Source organism: Rissa tridactyla, chromosome 7 (genome assembly GCF_028500815.1).
Source record: "Rissa tridactyla isolate bRisTri1 chromosome 7, bRisTri1.patW.cur.20221130, whole genome shotgun sequence".
Classification (NCBI taxonomy): Eukaryota; Metazoa; Chordata; class Aves; order Charadriiformes; family Laridae; genus Rissa; species Rissa tridactyla.
The window spans coordinates 27,916,502-27,928,505 of NC_071472.1; the positions used below are offsets into that span (position 1 = coordinate 27,916,502).

Below are 12,004 nucleotides of genomic sequence, written 5' to 3' on the forward strand. Positions count from 1 at the left end.
CAGTCAATAAAGTGGTTAAGGTAATTAGATGCTTGTGGTGGCAGCTTTCCTCTCTGCATTGTTGGGGATGTTGCTTTTAAAATTTATCTTAATAATGTGTATTATCTTAATGGATATCGTTGGTCCAGACTTGTTGCTGACTCCCATAGAAATAACAAGTGCTTAACATCTCTAAAATTAAAGCTTTTACTTAGATGCCTTACTACTAAGGATTTAGACATTTGACTTTTTTAATGCAATAAAGTGCCAATGACGGACATCATGGCACAAAAAAAAAAAGTCCAAACTGAAGAACTGAACATATTTTTGTTTTAATATATTTTTCTTTTATATCTGCTAGATCTTGCTCATTGCCAGTCAAACCTTGTGGAACTCAGTAAACTTCTTCAAAATTTAGAAATACTACAGAGAACTCAGTCAGCACCAAATTTCACAGACATGCAGGTAAATATCCTTGAACATAAATCATCACACTGAAACATTAGTTCTTTGTGTCAAGGGAAATATAGAGATATTGACTGTTAATGATTTTCTGAAACCATCGTAACTCTTGGATGAAAGGTTTATCTTATATGTTTATCTGAATTATGTGTGATAACATTTCATGTGTAAAAAAAGTAATTAAGGCCTATTAATTTATTTGAGTTAAATAGCACAAATCGAATGACTAAGTCATTTGCAAAGCAAAACTGAACTGTTGTAATAGAAATATACATATACATTGAAATTGTATTTGAGGAGTTTTTGTTGTGCTGAGTAAGATATCATTTTAAGTTTTTAAGGAGTGGAGACCCGAAGACCCTCAAAGATGAAGTTGCATGCTCTAGAAAAGAGGGCATAGTACAAAGGTCCCAAGGGTTGGACAGTTTCCCAGTTCAGAGTGAGTTTACCTCTTGACCACAAGAAAGCAACAGCAGATCCTAAATCCTTCCTTCCCTTTTCACTCAGTCCCCTTGAATACACAAATCTCCCAGTGGTGTTGGTGTGTTGGGAAGTCTAGTTCCAATAAGGTAATGAGACTTACCATTGATTTCGGGAAGAGGTGAACTCTACATTTCTCTCAGTAGTACCAGAATAGAAATCCATGAGGATTTCAAGATCTGGTCCTAAATATTGTGCGCTCATGAAGAAAGTATATCAGTAGTTTTGCTAAGTGAGCTAAATATACCATCTGTTTATAGAGTGTATGGGTAGCTACAGCGGGTCACTGCTGTAGTTGCAGGCCCTGGCAGTGGCATTCTTCTCCTTACTTTCTAACTTTTTGATGTCTAATGCTATAATTCTTTACTAACTTGCTTTACTGTCTGTGTTGCTTGTGTCAACTTAATAGTATTTTGTCGCTTTTAACTATTTGTGTAATGTAGGCTAACTGTGTAGATATTTCAAAGAAAGACAAGCGGGTCACAAGACGATGGAGAACAAAAAGTGTCAGCAAAGATGCAAAAATTCAACTTCAGGTACTGAATGCACAATGCTTTACTTTTCACTGTACTTTTAGATTAACTTTTAAGCATGAAATGATATATTAGCTGAAAGTAGGAAGTCAATGTACTGTCTCCTGTGCTCCTGAGGAAGTAAATTAAATCTCAGTTTGTTGTTTAAAACCTAGAGAAGATAGTGAGAAAAAGTATTGATTTTACTTTCATTCATATGAAAACATTGCCATCTAGGGAAAGGAGGGGGATCTGAATACTAGTCAATTAAGGTGCAACAAAAGCAGTATGCATGCAGCACACAGCGATATTGATGTTCTATCTCAAACTTGCCGGGAAGGGCAGTTGAACAGGTGACATCAAGTTAAAAGCAGAAAATATGACTGAAATATTAAACACAGCAGTTGTCTTTATCAAGACCTATACCAGGAATGTTACCAAATAGAAGAATTTTCTCAAGCCTTCTCTTATGGAAAAGGCCTAGTATGGGAACAAACTGAATAACCCAAAGAATACATTATGTGAAGAAAGAATTTACCCTGTTCTGCCTTATAGATGAAAAGTAAAAGCACAGAAATAAGAATAATACACTTGTGTTACTGCCAGAGCCAGGGTGTCTCACTGTGTTTTGTCAGAAGCAGTTGTGTGTTTAGAGGCCTAATCTGAAACCTAATCCTTTTTATAATTGAGCAACTGATAATAAAGACTATATGCAACTGACTTCAGGAGCTAACAATCACCACTGTGCTGTCTGCTACAGAATAAATAAATGTGAGAAACTTCTGACCCATTTAAATTCCTTGAAATTCATGCAAACTTTGAAAGTCTTTAATATCTCCCCTAGAGGCAAAATAAGTTTTCTGTGACTCATTTAAGATTAATAATCTTAAGGAAAGAAGAAATCGTAGTTGCATCAGCTTTCTCATTGCAGCTGTTGTAGGTGATTTTTCTTTCTACCCGTTATACTAGATAAATCACAGTAGGTTGAACAGTGAAGCATCTGTTAGGATTAAAAAGGTTTATTAACCAAGGAATTTTGGTGATCAATGTCATGTCCCATTACCTGCATTTGAACGATCGCTGTGTTTCCCTGCTGCTGAATAACAAAGGCAAATAAAAATATGAGGAAAATCGCTGCAAGTTCTTGGTGCCTATGAAGAGACAGAGTCGACACTGCGTATTCTTCTTTCATGCCACAGTGGTCTCAGAGAAATTCCTCTCCACGAAAATGATGAAAGCAGTCAACGTATCACGATATAGGGTGGGCCATGAGGAATTACGAGCTGTTTGAGTGTTGCCTGCACTTTACCAAAGTGACGGTGGTCTGAGCTTCTGTCATTTTGGCACATGACTCTCAAACTGCTGTTTGTGGCTTGGCAGGAGCCTCAGCTCCTGAAATTCTCAAATGCGGTCAGTTTGCAGGTTTCCCTGCGAGATTTTGTGTGCATAGCCCTGCTCTACACGGGTCTGTCACTTCTGGATTGATAACGAACTCTGACTAACCTGGGTCAGCATTAACTCCTGGCAAGCTTAATGCTGGAAATGTAAAGCTTATTTTGTTAGAGCAAAGCATTAAGTCGTTGATGACATAATGATGATGATTTACAAGTTAATTTTCAGTGAAACAGAAACAAGAAAATTATTCTAAATTATGTGGAAGATGAAGACTCCTTTTTGGCTGCTCCATTCTCTTGCCTAGTTTGATGGGCTTAACACATTGTTTATTCTTCCAAGCGCTGTCCTGTCCCATGAATGGTCTAAAGCTGCCATCCGTGGAAGATGGCTTCACTCTGGCTCATTGAGTTATTCCTAACTTGCTCATGTTGCCATTCCCCTAAAATGTGGATTTCCTCCCATGGCTAGGTGCTTTTTAAGTTTCCAGTCCCATTTTGTTCTTCCGTTAGCCATTCCTTCTAGCTTCCGTGGCCTTCCTTACAGGTCATTTTTTCAAGACTACTTCAACTCTTTATAAACTGTTTATCAGGGCACCCACTACTGAGAATCACTTTGTCTAATTTGCGATCTTTTTCTAATTTGTTTCTTTATGGTGCCTACACATGATTTGCTATTAAATGGTTGACACTTAGTACTAAGAAAACGTCCGTTATCCTTTTCCTTTCCCCATGCCTCCATAAATCTCATTAATCTTGGGGGATAATGCTAATACCAACATAGTAACTTTAAGGTAGCTGCACTGTTAATTCCATTTTAAGTACTTGCACCTATTTATAAGCAGTCATGAACTACCATCAAAAGACTCTCTGTTTAGTATGATGTTGAGAGCCATCCTTCTGGGGGGCATAAAAATTAGGGAGCTCTCTATATAGGTGTCTTGTTCACGAGTAATGGGGAATGAGGGTGTAATTTTTGCTAGCTCAGCTTCTGCTGCGTAAGATGCAAGGAGAGAATTCTCCCATCCAGATTTTCTATTGTACTTGTTACCAGTTTTTTGTTAATAAGGTAGCTTTTGTTGTATTCCTGCTAACACATTCTTCAGTGTGAATGCTAGATGTGTAATGTGTTTAAAACATACTTTTTCTTGTAAGACACATACTTTTTCTTGCTTTGTTTCTTAAAAACATATATTTACCAATTAGGTATATCAGTTCCGTATGCAGTTAACTTTGCTCACACAGCTAATCCCAGTGACTAGAGTGGGGTTACTCCACAAAGTAAAATTGATTGTAGCATTTGTGTGTACATTTGCAGGTTTGGGGATTTAGTATTGCTAAATTATTTAGAATTAACAGCTTAATTTACAAGCCTTTACTTAACAGTAATACATGGACTGCCTTTCTGAAGAAAGATTGCTTTTATGAAGGAGGTTTATTTTGTTTTTAAATAGTCTATTTAAAGTCTTATTAAAATGGCCTGCAACAACAGGTTAGTTGGCCTGTATTCATTCATTTTACAAATGATGCTTCTATACAAAAACTGAGTTGTGGTTTAATTTGTTTTGTTTTTTCCCTTTGGGTAAAAGACCAATTTGTCATTCTCAAGACAATCTAAAGATCTTCAAAAGAAGAAAAAAATATTACTAAAAAACAATGACATGAACTAATGTTGGTTTGATTTCCCTCAAAAGCTTGAAGTTTTCATGTCCTAAGACAGATTTTTTTTTTTTTCAATAATTTTTTTCTGGGGTGGGGAGTAGTTTAATAGGCAACTATATGGAGCGACCCGAAAAGTCATCTTGGTCTACCAAGGCTTTCAGCTCAGAAATGAAACCAGACCTGAAGACTGGCTTATTACCATTTCCCTTAAATAAGTATTTCTTTATAACCTAACTCAGATTGTGACCTCACTTTCTATTGTGTTGAGAGGAGTGGGTGGTTCTGCTCATTGTTCCAATTTTAATGATGTATACCTGCATTCTTAATCTTAAATATATATATATATTTGTGCAAATGTCTCTCTGTACATTATATATTTATATACGTCCCTATTAGTTAAACAAGAATATTCATCCAAACTCTTATTCACAGGATAGAAATACTTCTGTAGAGCATAAAGAACTTTACACTATACAGATAATGCATTGTCGTCTTTAACAAATTTGTACTTTATAATTTAGAAGTTATGTTTGTGGTTTTTAATGTGAGAATTTTATAAAACATTACAAAGCAAGGCTTCTCTTACTGTGATCATTAGATAAGCCTTCCATTGTCAGTAGCACTGCATCAGCCAGAGGGTGAAAGGTGTGGCCATTCTCAGAATCAGTAACCCTACCAGTGGGAATGTTACAGGAGCAAGACACTTCAGCTATTAATTGAACTACGATATCCTGTCCTTCAGCATGGTGTCCATGTATCCAGTCTATACCCTTGATATTTGTATAGCACCCAGGCTGCTTTCAGAGCAAGTAAAAATGTATATAGAGATTTAAAAGTAATGATGTGGGTATAGGTGAAGATATAGGGGAAGAAAAATGTTAAGGGATTGAAAATTGTTTTCTGAAAGCAGAAAGATGGCTTTTCTAGTCTTCTAAAAATCTTACAATGGCGTCAAAATAATGACATTTTGATTATGCATTAACTAGAACAACTTCGTGATAGGTGTGGAGCTCCTCTGCACTAGACAATTACTTGCTTGACTTTAATACACTATGATGAATTTTCTTAAAAATAAAATAAAAGTGAAATTAAGCAGGGTGAGGCCACAAGTTAGGCACGCAGAAAAGGAAGTAGTTGTTGGAATACTTAGTTTTCATTTGTGCTGCTTTATCCGAGTTTTTGTATTGCTTTGGAAGCCAAGCCTTCAGTAATGTACAGGGGAAGTAGCTGGAACTCAGAAAAGTGATGTGTGGAGAAAATGAACAAATAGGCTCAAGGGTGGGCATGGCAATGCTGGAGCTGTGCACAGGAATGTTTAGATAAGCAAGCTCGCTATAACATACACACTGAAAAGTTTTACCATTGAGATACATGCATCTTCAGTGGCCACAGTTCATTCACTTCCACTAATGCAAAGTGATCTCTTTCAGAATTCATCTTCTAGATGGTCAAGTGACTCCCCAGAAGGAGTTTGGGTTTTGTGTTTTCTGCCACGCCATAGCATCCTTTTTGTTTTCTTATTCCATAATTGCCTCGTGACTCTGAATGGCAATGCTGATAGAAATTTTTTTTTTTTGGTAGTTGTAGTGAGTGCACTGCAGTTCATCTCATCTGGAGATAATTTTAGTGAAGTATCTAGCCTTTTTATGGCATACACAACTGAAAACATGTGATATGTCCTCAGAATGTGTAGGCCATAAGAGTTAACAAAATTGAACTCCACTTAAAGACTCTCCCTCTCCCTTTTCTGATCACCTTTCATCTTCCTGTGTCCCATCACCCTTTCCCTTCTCTTTTCTACTTCCTTCTCTTCTTGCATTCACTGTCAGGAAGGGCCGGCACCGAAGGGCCAGTTCAGCACAACACGACGCCGGCAGAGACTGGCAGCTGCAGTGGCTACAACAGTGAGTGGATTTAAAAATCAAGGGATAGCTCTAAAGATGGGAAGCTGTGTAACTTGAATGTGTAATAAGCTTATGGAAATGTTTCTTGCACGTCTTGGAGGTGTCCATGCTACCCACTTTCAGCTTGGGTTTCTTAGAAGTGGTCAGGCTTTTCACAAATGGATTCCATAAATGTGGGTCTGAGCTTGTTTACGTGGTACATGTGCCTCCTCCTTCATGCAAGTGCAAGCGACAGTTGGACTCAGGCCCTGCACTATTTGAACATCTTTGACATACTGCACTGTATACTATACAAAATGGAAAGAAATGATCTAATTCTGTTAAAAGATTATCGTGACAGTCTATAGCGAGACAGCAGAACCAAGGAGATTTGTTACGAATAGCCACAGAATTATAAAACTTCCTGATTTTTTTCCTTTTTTTTTTTTTTTTAGAGTAGTGTAAGGTTAGCCTTTTCATTTGAGACATTTTCTGTTTACATTCCATAATCCCAAAAAGTCATATTACTACCTCTAGCATTTGTATTTAGTTTTGCTAATTCTCTAAGTCTTTGATGCAAAATCTGGAGCTATGAAATCAGTACAGGGGCTGGGAATCGGGAGGGGGAAGGCGCTGCTTGTGAAATCAAATTAGCATCAAAAGGCTATCTTCAGCTGCTGCATTATCAGGAAAGCACTTATTAGGAATGCACAATACAGACATTAGTACTAATCCATCAACTGATTTGTGCGACAGCTAGATAAGCAAAGACTCCGTGCAGCTGAAGATTGAAGTGAGCTTTAAATGCATACCCCTTACCTAGCCCAAGCAGTGAATGTCTTCATCAGGCTAAAGTATTCCAGGGTCTGCAGCTCCAGCCCATAAGCTAAAATCCCCTAGATCAGATCCCTTCTGCTTAAGCCTTGGGTTTCTGCTACCTGAACCACAAAATTCAGTTACTATTAGGCCCTCCTAAAAAGCATGAGAGAAATCGGTGTTTCTCCAGTTCCCAAATTAACTCATCTAAATTTAATCCCCAGTAATCACTTGATGCTGAATGCTGTGCGCAATAATTGATTGATATTCTGTTCTCATCGATCTGCCTGCCTAGCAGAGAAATCAACCCACTTCTTGGTTTACGTGGCTGAGCCGTGTCAGTGGGAGGCTCTAACCAGTAGGTTCAGCAGTCAGTACACGGCACTGGCAAGAGCTGTACCAAGGAGTGCTTAAGTGGAGCAAAGACCGCTGGACTTGGGTTGCAAGGCAGTGGGAGTCCAGGGAATTGCTGAGTTGTTACCTGCAGCTGAAGTGAGGATCTATTGAGGGGGGTCTTGGAGGAGCTGGAAGACGTGCAGGAGGAAGGAAAACTAGAGGCATCAAAATGACTCTGCAGCTGTTGCAGTGGTTGTGGCAATGGCCCGTTCTTCCTGGCTGGTGTGGCAAAGTGCTTGTCTCTCCCAGACAGCGACGCTGTGTGTATAGACTGAGGGGTGCAGAATTACATCAGTTAAATGCATGGCAGAAAGAGGTTTTCCTTACAACTCACTCCACTGGGAACAGTCTGTCCTACATGAACACGTAATTCTGAAGAAGGTGATGGATGAGTGCATATTAAGTCCCTGGCATAAAGCAGAAAGTCAGGACAAGGTACATCTGAGGTCACGTCTAGAAGAGTGTGTGTATAGAGGAAATTAGAGTGATGCATAAAGAAGCTAAATATTTTTAAAAACCCGTCCAAAACAGCAACAAAAAAACAACCAAAAAAAAGAATGGGTAATAAAATCATCATCAAGTCACCATGGATATAGAGAGAAACCAAAGCAGTGAAAGGAAAAAAGAGGAAGAAACATGTGTTGTCAGTGTTTCTTGAACTGTTGCCTATTCAAGGGAATGAAAGAATTTGTTCAATGTGGATTTTTTCATCTGCTGTGGAAAGTAGCTTGGAAACTTTTCTAAAAGATGTATATGAGAGTTTATGTCTATGCCAGTCAACAGTTCAATATTTTTGGTTCTTGTATTTAAAGAAGTCGGCAGAGCAGCTACTTGTCTCTCATGTGGATGTAAGTTTCTTGCAAGCAGTGTGACAGTAAATGCTGTTTCTAGGACATACTTTAAAATGTTATTTTTCCAATAAACCCTGCAGAAACTTTGCTTTTCAGCCTCGCCAGCTGAGGTATGAAGCAGAAATGATGGATCTAAAGCAGGTCTCTTCAGCTAGGTTGGTCACAAAGTGACGAAGGAGCCCCCCTCCCATGCGGGCAGCCTGCCTGCAGCTCAGCCAGTCTCCGTGGGGCTGGGGCAACCTGCCCTGTCACCACAGGCACTCGGGGCTGCGGAGACTCTCCCTCAGGCTCCTGCATTATAACTAGCATCAGCTTTCTTTCCTGCCTTCTGGATGGGCTTGAGGGTTGGGTACATGCTCCTTGCACACACAGCTATCATGTAGCCACTTACTCTGACCTCCTGGAGCCACCTGGAGCAATTGAACCTTTGCAGTGCTTCCAGTCAGAAAGTTCTGGGAACATGGTCTCCCACGTTTAATCACATTATTCAATTAACCTAGTTTTGTTGGGCTGTTGAGAGAGTCACTCTGGTGCTTGTGAAGAAGATATTGGGGTAAATATCCAGTACAAACAGAAGGAATGTTAATGAAGTCTTCTTGATATGAGGCTAAAATGAGGTCCAATTAAAAATACCTACTGTGTATATAGCTGGAAATCAAAATACATGATATAAGAGAATAATGTTTATACTAGATTGGTGCAGTAGAGCTATTATTTTGTGTGCTATATGTATCTGGAAATTGAGGAAGAACAGGATGGAAAATGGTATTTTGCAGAATATGCTCATGAGTGGTGTGAGATGTGATGAATAGATCCAACACCATTTTGAGGGTTTCATTGGCGAATCAGAAATCTGAAACATATATTGATGACAACTTTTACAGGAAGGGTTTGATAAAACCATTCCCTGATGTAATCAAATAACAAGGTACCAATTTCAAATACGTATCTCTTGATAAAAATTCTTAGTAATATGACTTTTTATGTTATCTGCCGCTCTTTATCATGCCTCAGAAGACACATTTTATATTTTGGCACCATTTTTCATACTTGAATAATTACATTGGGCTGCAGTGTGGAAATTCTTGATTTATACATTTGATCAATATAATGAAATAAATTAGATTTAATGTCTTCAACATGTTTAATATTGCTTAATATTTAAGTAACACAATATAGTTCTGCATGCCTTTCCTTTGCATTTAAATTTGAAAATTGGGTTCTTGGCCTGATTTTTATACAAATGTGTGTAAATGGTAAAATAAAAAGAAAATACAACATACGCTCACAACACATCACGTATATAACAGTGGTAGCCATACACTGCATATGTAGATATAGGTAACTGTTCAATACACGATACATGTGTATATAACTTAAAGATTTGCATACATATTTTAATTACTGTACCTGAAAATATAGAAGGAGAAAGAGAAGTGGAAATGATAATAAACTAAATTCTTTGCTCCATCTTATTAAACGTATCTCTTTGCATTTATTTATAGTTCATGTACTTTAAATGAAATCAGGTGGAGTTTTGGTTTGGTTTTTTTTTGGTTGTTGTTTAGTTAGAAAGAATATAGAAAGACTATATGCTTTTTCCCTCTTCATAGTTGCCAGCACAGTGAAGTTCAACTCAAGATTTAGAAGTAGTTTTGAAAAACTTCAATGATATGTTTGATAACATTATATTCTATTTCTAGATCTGTGGAGGAAATTGCATACTTCAAATGTTGGCATTGTAACAACAGAGTCCTATTTCATGTAGTCTCAAATGTCCAAATATAAAGCAGCATGTGTCATGGTTCAATTTTCCAGTCATCTTTTAAGCATTAGGAAATGGTCCATTTTTTGTAAATGTTAAAATTGACATGCTTCATCATTAGCTGTTAGCTATGTACTTAGGCCTTCTTTTGTCTGTTTCAGTGGAAAAATTTCAAGAGAATTCTGCATCAGCTGCGTTGAGATTTAGGAGAGTAAAAAGTTACATGTTCGCTCTTACTATGTTCTTCACATTGTGAACTAAGTCTTTTGTTTTGAGAAGAAATTTGTATTTTCTCCAACAGAGTCAAAATGTTGGTTGCAACTTATACAATATTTCTTCACTGTTTCTTCCTGTAGGTCCCTTTCAGTGCTACAATGTCACCCGTTCGACTACATTCATCCAATCCCAACCTTTGTGCAGACATTGAGTTTCAGACTCCCCCAAGCCATGTAACGGACCCTCTGGAGTGCTCCACTGAGTACATGAAACTTCAAGAAGAATTCTGCCTGATGGCGCAAAAAGGTAACTGGAAATGTCAAGCCTTTCCTTTATTCTGCTACTTTGTTTTATTTCTTTATTGACTTCACTTAATTACCGCCAAGGCATTTGTCTGCATTAGATGATATTGTATATGAATTTTTAGCTGGGCAGGTGACTTACATAAAGGCAACATGTATTATCCTTCTTACGTTTTCTATGGATGTCATGAATATAGAGATAGGTAAACTGATAAAAGATTGTTTTAGAAGTCTTCTGAACTACTTTCTGCATCTTGTAAATACATGACTGAATTTGCAAACAATTTTTTTTTTTAGTAAAACACTTTAATTCTCCCCAAAGATGTATCAGAATGTCATTGCTATATATAATGTTGTGCAATTCATTTTTGTGCAATGTTTTCTATGTCAGTGGAAATAAAAGAAGAGTAGTTTATCACTAGAGTGTACTTCAGAAATGTCATTTTATTGCCAATAAATGAATGGCTCTACAGACTGAAAATACTATTTTTAAAAGGGTTTGTTATCAGTTTGCTATCTGTTATATAACAAACACAGGAAAAATGTGAGACTGATATCTTAAAAAATGTCAAAAACCTGTTTAAAGACCAAGTAATCCCCTTTATTAGTGCAATCTTAAGGCTTAGCAGAACTGATTTTTTGTTATGCTGAAAAGAAAAATAAAAAAACAGAAAGAAAAGAACACACGTTGGGCACAGGTTTTCCAAATATGCACCTTCCCATATGTTCATCCCCAAGAATATGCTCAAATGACATATGTGTGAACATACCGTATGCACATTACAACCTCAAGCTGTAAGTGTTTGTACTTAATTTGTCACAGATTACTTGAAGTTCAGATCTTTGCTTCAAATTTCCATAATTGTGGGATGGAAATCTCACTCTCTGTCTTTATTGCCGAAATATTGTAATAGATGTCAATGTGTAGTTCCGTAGCTGAGAAAACACTTGTTGTCTTTTTTTCTTTTTGCTTAGTGCATTCTCTTTTGAAGTCTGCCTTTAACAGCATAGCTATAGAGAAGGAGAAGCTTAAGCAGATTGTTTCAGAGCAGGATCTTACAGGCCACAATGCTCAAATAGCACACCTCAGACAGTCCCTCTCTCAGGTATGTTCTGATTTGATTTCACATGCATCTACCTTTGCCACATACACTATTTCTTTTGTATTTTGGCCATTTCCTGAGGTAGAAGGAGCCAAGAAAAAGGCAAGTTCTTGACCAGAACTATGCCATATGTTCTCTTATGAAATAGGCCTAACCTCAATGCATGTGGAGGTGAAGGATATCGTT

General features: G+C 37.5%; 1 protein-coding gene across 6 annotated transcripts in view; it reads left to right on the top strand.

Moving 5' to 3' along the window:
* Positions 1-12,004, top strand: part of OSBPL6 (oxysterol binding protein like 6) — a 111,070-nt gene that overhangs the window by 73,435 nt on the left and 25,631 nt on the right. For 4 of the 6 annotated variants that reach the window (XM_054209973.1, XM_054209972.1, XM_054209975.1 and 1 more), the window contains exons 9-12: positions 341-444; positions 6,316-6,390; positions 10,554-10,719; positions 11,691-11,821. In XM_054209973.1, coding sequence (XP_054065948.1) covers positions 341-444; positions 6,316-6,390; positions 10,554-10,719; positions 11,691-11,821 — 476 coding nt within the window. Of the gene's footprint in view, positions 1-340; positions 445-1,364; positions 1,458-6,315; positions 6,391-10,553; positions 10,720-11,690; positions 11,822-12,004 lie in introns of all 6 variants that reach the window. The other 2 variants (XM_054209978.1, XM_054209977.1) reach the window with 2 other exon arrangements.